Raw genomic sequence first — 6,036 nt, forward strand, 5'->3', positions numbered from 1 at the left:
TTAATGTTTGTAAACCCAATAAAATAAACTATTTAAAAAAATAAATAAAAAACCTACAAAACTTACATGAATTTTCAGACCCTTGTTTTAAAGAGATGTGAGAAGTCACATGACTTTCCGAATAAAGATGCAATATTTCTGAATTAATTGATACAATGCAAAGCTGGTACAGATGTCATTGGTTTAATATTAGTCACTTTTTGGTCCTGGATATTTGCTACACCTTACTCTCTCCTTTCATTATTTCTTGGGGAGACACCCTCCCTCTTGTAAGTTTCTTCAGGGCATTCTTCATCTCCTGGTTTCTCAGAGTGTATATGATGGGGTTCAGCATAGGGGTCAGAACTGTGTAGAGCACAGACACGAGCTTGTCTGCTGAGTAATTGACAGATGGTCTCAAGTAGATGAATATACATGGCCCGAAAAAGAAGGTGACAACCAGAAGGTGGGAAGCACAAGTAGAGAAAGCTTTGCGCCTCCCTTCTGCTGAGCGGATCTTCAGGACCGTGGTTATGATGCCAAGGTAGGAGAACAGCAGAACCACAAAGCAGGTGAGGGAAATCATCCCACTGTTGGCTACAATGAATATTTCAATGAAAAAGGTGTCAGAGCAGGCCAGCACAGAGAGTGGGTGCACATCACAGAAGAAGTGGTTAATCTTATTAGGACCACAGAAAGGCATTTGGTAGGTAAGAAAGGCCTGCGAGAAAGAATGGATGAAACCAGCCAACCAACTGGCTGCAACAAGCCAGCGACAGAACCTGTGGTTCATGATGATGTGATAACGCAGTGGGTTGCAGATGGCTACATAACGATCATAAGCCATGGCAGTCAAAAGAAAGCACTCTGTGCCACCAAAGAAATGGAGAAAGAAGAGCTGAGATATGCACTGCTTGAAGGTAATGGTCTTGTTCTCTGAGAAGACAATGCTGAGCATTTTGGGTATGGTGACAGTGGAGTAACACATGTCCAAGAAGGACAAGTTGCTGAGGAAGAAATACATAGGGGAACGCAGATGTGGCTCCACATGGACAGCGGCCATGATAAGAAGGTTCCCAGCCAAAGTAATTAAGTACAAGATCAGAAATAGGGCAAAGAAAGACACTTGCAGCTCAAGAGAATGGGAGAGTCCACTGAGGGTGAACTCTGTGACTGTGCTTTGGTTTCTGGAAGCCATTTCTTTTGATGTTGTGACCTAAAGCAAAGGAGGAGGAACATTTCACATATTGTAATATAAATGATAAAAAAAAGACCACCGTATAATGACATTATGTCAAGATATCTTTATCATTGTCAATTAATAAAGATAGATTCAATCCATTTCTGTGTGTGTGTGTAAGAAGTCAAACTCAGACGAAACTAGTAGGGTGAAGGTCTCTTAGTAGATCTCCCTATTTTGTTATATTCAGGACTTTTAACTGTCTTTCTATTTGCTGCAAAGCCTTATTTAAAGGCTATTGGGACTGTTATATCAATCTCAGAATTGAGCCCTGTGGCTAATTACACCGAGTGAACGGAGCCAACGGTATCCCATTTAGGGGGGTGACGTCACCATCGGAGGACCCGCGCAACTGCTGATTACAGCTGAGCAGTGAAGCTTCCACGTCCGAGAACACAGATGGAGTGAGCGGTTTCTGAGATTATCAGCCCCATTTTACTGATGTGCCTGTTATTTCTGCTACATTGTAAGTAGCCTCTGTTGCTTGCGCAATAATTTTATTCATAAACGTACTTCACCATATTGGTATCTTTTTCATTTATAGGTACATCTCATCGTGGAATTCGAATATAGGACTTGTTCACGTATTTATCCTTCAAGTGTTGTATATCCATGCACCTGTGTCTCTGATTTGCGCCTTCTGTGTTTTTTTGTACTACACCAAACCAAAGGACTTAATGTTTTTTTGTCTGACACCAAAACCAAAGGACTTAATGCGGACATGGGTTTTCTCACACCCTATCACAATTGTTTGTAATTATCCTGCTTGCCTCTATTCTTATCCACATTTTCTCTCCCCCCCCCCCCCAGCATCCCTCCCCACCTTTCCTTGTCACCACCCCTTGGCTTCAAACACGTTTAACACCCTACCTTATCTACAGTACATATCTGTTGTTTTTTTTTTCTCTCTACACTGTTTTAGCCATAGATTCCTGTGTATATCAGTATTGCTGATCTGAAGAAGAGAGGAGAGCTCTCGAAAGCTTGTCCTATGACATAAATTGTTAGTCCAATAAAAAAAGGTATCACCTAATACTGAAGAACTCATTTATTCTGCACTATATATATATATATGCTGTGCTCAAAGCTGTGACCATGCAGCAAGCTTAAGCCTATAGGGAACCATGTTAAAAATGGTTATTGAGGCAAAAAGTGACACTGTGTGCTCATTTGCATGTCATTTCCCAGAATCCCTTGCTGCAGTGGAAGTGCTGTATGCTGGGTGATAATGGGGAAAGGCGGGGTTGCAGACCTGCCTAAGACATGCAGATGAGCATACAGCTATATTTGCATATATATATATATATATATATATATATATATATATATATATATATATATACACACACATACACACACACACACACACACACCACAAGTGATCTTTTTATTTGACATGTATATATATGATATTGATTTGGAAAATTATTATATTTATTCAAAATTTAGTAGTAATTTTCTATTTCGTTGCATGGCATATATTAGTTGGTAAACTACTGATATCTACTCTCCTGAGTAACTCTGTATTGTGTGTGGCATTTATACAATGTTACATTCATACACTTGTCTGTGCAGTTTGTGACTGTTACAAGGAGGAATAGACACTGTGCCTGGCCTGTCAGAGGTGCTACCTGAGCTGGCAGTGCAATGTAAACCTCTTGGAAATGTTTTGCCCATTCAAAAGACATGAGGTTTTGTAATTCATGAATCATGATATATTTTATTGGACTGATTTAAATGCTCTTTAGTGCTGTTGTTTATTAACTTCCATATGTTAAACATTATATATTTCCTACCAACTAGGTGCAGATGTTCTGTTGCTTGGAACATTTACATTTCCAACACCACATATGATGAGGTTTTTTTATCCTCAAGTGGCATTTTTATTTGCTATACTCTGTATGGTGGAAAGGGTTTGTCACTTTTTCACCCACCATAACTTATTTAATGTGAGGTTAAAACCTGTTCTGGATTAAAAAATGAATCTGAGAAAATGGCAAAAGGAACCTCAAAATGTCTAGGAAAATTTAATCAGAAACTGTGTGGGCAAAATACTCAAAATCTCCCTATCACCGTCATAGCCCAGACTACACAAATATAAAACAACAATAAAACTATTCTCCTATTTTTGTGTATTTGGAAAAATGTGTATGCTTTGGTGCTGTTTTGCAGTATTTAGCCTATAGAGAAATAAATGGCACACAGATACACTGTAATTATGCAGCAAAAATGTTGAGTTCTGGTGGTATCAAAAGAGAGAAAATGTTAAAGGTTATCCTTTTTATAGACATTTTATATAAACGTGCACATAACCAGGTCACTGGACAGTAGCACTGACAGGATTACCGAACATTTGAATCAGAAAGACACATGAGCTGCTACTAGGAGAATAGATAAAAGGGTTTTATGGGGGCTAAATTCATCCATCATTTGATATGGTCATTGAGGAACGTTTAATTCCCGGCCTGCTCTGTGACAGCAACATTGGGCTCTTTTAATAGATAAAAATACAATAGTTTAGGAATACAATAGATGCCTCAGATTATCCTCATAACACTCAGCGTTATTTACAGTACCTCAACATTTGTGGGGTGTGTCATGAAAACGTTCTGCCAAAGTATACCATGACATTGTTTGAATCATTTATGTATTTATTAATTGGTAGATTTTTACAGAAACCTCCCCAATAAATACACTTAAAAAAGCAAAATAAATGTACTGTAAGCCAATGCAACATTACAAAACAATAATCCATAGACCTGTAAATAACATTTAGATGTTTAGATATTGTAAATACTCTTCAAAAAAATACTTCACAACAGTTCATGTTAAAAATAATATAATGTACATTTACATATTGGGCAGCAAAATTATTTGTTTTCCTAGGTGGAAAAAGTTGGCATTACAGACATCTACTCATAATTACAAGCTAAAGAGGAATGAAATGAATCACAGCAGACAGGACAAAGTTGTATCACATCTATCTATCTATCTATCTATCTATCTATCTATCTATCTATCTATCTATCTATATCTATCTATCCACATACTAAATCAATAAATTGTAAGCAGCTGGAAACAGAAGAAAAATATATGAAATGAGAGACTTACAAGATATAGAGCTGTGCAGAACTGTGGAGGAAACTTATTAGGCAGGGAGACAGAGGGGTGCTGAATAAGGCAGGGAGACAGAGGGGTGCTGAATAATGAGAAAGATGTTGCATGTAGGTCAAGAACAAGTGTGGTGAGTGATAATGGTTAGATATACCGTATATAATCCCTGTTGGTGACTTCAGGGAGCTTCCCCTGGAGCACAGGCAAAAAAAACTGTAACTCCTTCAGGCTTGGTTAAAAAAACATTGCCGGTGCTGCTAGATAAGAATGATCAGTATGCCACAGAATGATCAGTATGCCACAGAATGATCAGTATGCCACAGAATGATCAGTATGCCACAGAATGATCAGTATGCCACAGAATGATCAGTATGCCACAGAGTGATCAGTATGCCACAGTGTGATCAGTATGCCACAGAATGATTAGTATGCCACAGTGTGATCAGTATGCCACAGCGTGATCAGTATGCCACAGTGTGATCAGTATGCCACAGTATGATCAGTATGCCACAGTACAGTATGATCAGCATGCCACAGTATGATCAGCATGCCACAGAATGATCAGTATGCCACAGTGTGATCAGCATGCCACAGTATGATCAGTATGCCACAGTGTGATCAGCATGCCACAGAATGATCAGTATGCCACAGTGTGATCAGCATGCCACAGTATGATCAGTATGCCACAGTGTGATCAGTATGCCACAGAATGATCAGCATGCCACAGTGTGATCGGTATGCCACAGTATGATCAGCATGCCACAGTGTGATCAGCAAGCCACAGAATGATCAGCATGCCACAGTGTGATCAGCAAGCCACAGAATGATCAGCATGCCACAGTGTGATCGGTATGCCACAGTATGATCAGCATGCCACAGTGTGATCAGTATGCCACAGTGTGATCAGTATGCCACAGCGTGATCAGCATGCCACAGTGTGATCAGTATGCCACAGTATGATCAGCATGCCCCAGTATGATCAGCATGCCACAGTGTGATCAGTATGCCACAGTATGATCAGCATGCCCCAGTATGATCAGCATGCCACAGTGTGATCAGTATGCCACAGTATGATCAGTATGCCCCAGTATGATCAGCATGCCACAGTGTGATCGGTATGCCACAGTATGATCAGCATGCCACAGTGTGATCAGTATGCCACTGTATGATCAGCATGCCACAGTATGATCAGCATGCCACAGTGTGATCAGTATGCCACAGCGTGATCAGCATGCCACAGTGTGATCAGTATGCCACAGTATGATCCGTATGCCACAGCGTGATCAGCATGCCACAGTGTGATCAGTATGCCACAGTATGATCCGTATGCCACAGCGTGATCAGCATGCCACAGTGTGATCAGTATGCCACAGTATGATCAGTATGCCACAGTGTGATCAGCATGCTGCAGTATGATCAGCATGCCCCAGTATGATCAGTATGCCACAGCATGATCAGTATGCCACAGCATGATCAGTATGCCACAGTATGATCAGCATGCCCCAGTATGATCAGCATGCCACAGTATGATCAGTATGCCACAGCATGATCAGTATGCCACAGTATGATCAGCATGCCCCAGTATGATCGGTATGCCCCAGTATGATCAGTATGCCACAGTATGATCAGCATGCCCCAGTATGATCGGTATGCCCCAGTATGATCAGTATGCCACAGTTTGATCAGCATGCCCCAGTATGATC

At 40.4% G+C, this 6,036-nt stretch overlaps 1 protein-coding gene across 1 annotated transcript; it reads right to left on the reverse strand.

Moving 5' to 3' along the window:
• Window positions 1-217: 217 nt before the first annotated feature.
• On the reverse strand, window positions 218-1,189 carry LOC142464654 (olfactory receptor 4E2-like). Its single transcript, XM_075568015.1, has one exon. It carries the CDS (start codon window positions 1,175-1,177, stop codon window positions 218-220), a length of 960 nt encoding a protein of 319 aa, XP_075424130.1. The 5' UTR covers window positions 1,178-1,189.
• Window positions 1,190-6,036: the final 4,847 nt, after the last annotated feature.

This window comes from Ascaphus truei, chromosome 13 (assembly GCF_040206685.1).
Source record: "Ascaphus truei isolate aAscTru1 chromosome 13, aAscTru1.hap1, whole genome shotgun sequence".
Classification (NCBI taxonomy): Eukaryota; Metazoa; Chordata; class Amphibia; order Anura; family Ascaphidae; genus Ascaphus; species Ascaphus truei.

Coding starts and splice junctions, on each gene's coding strand:
- LOC142464654 (XM_075568015.1), bottom strand. CDS start 1,177: ATGGCTTCCAGAAACCAAAGCACAGTCACAGAGTTCACCCTCAGTGGA.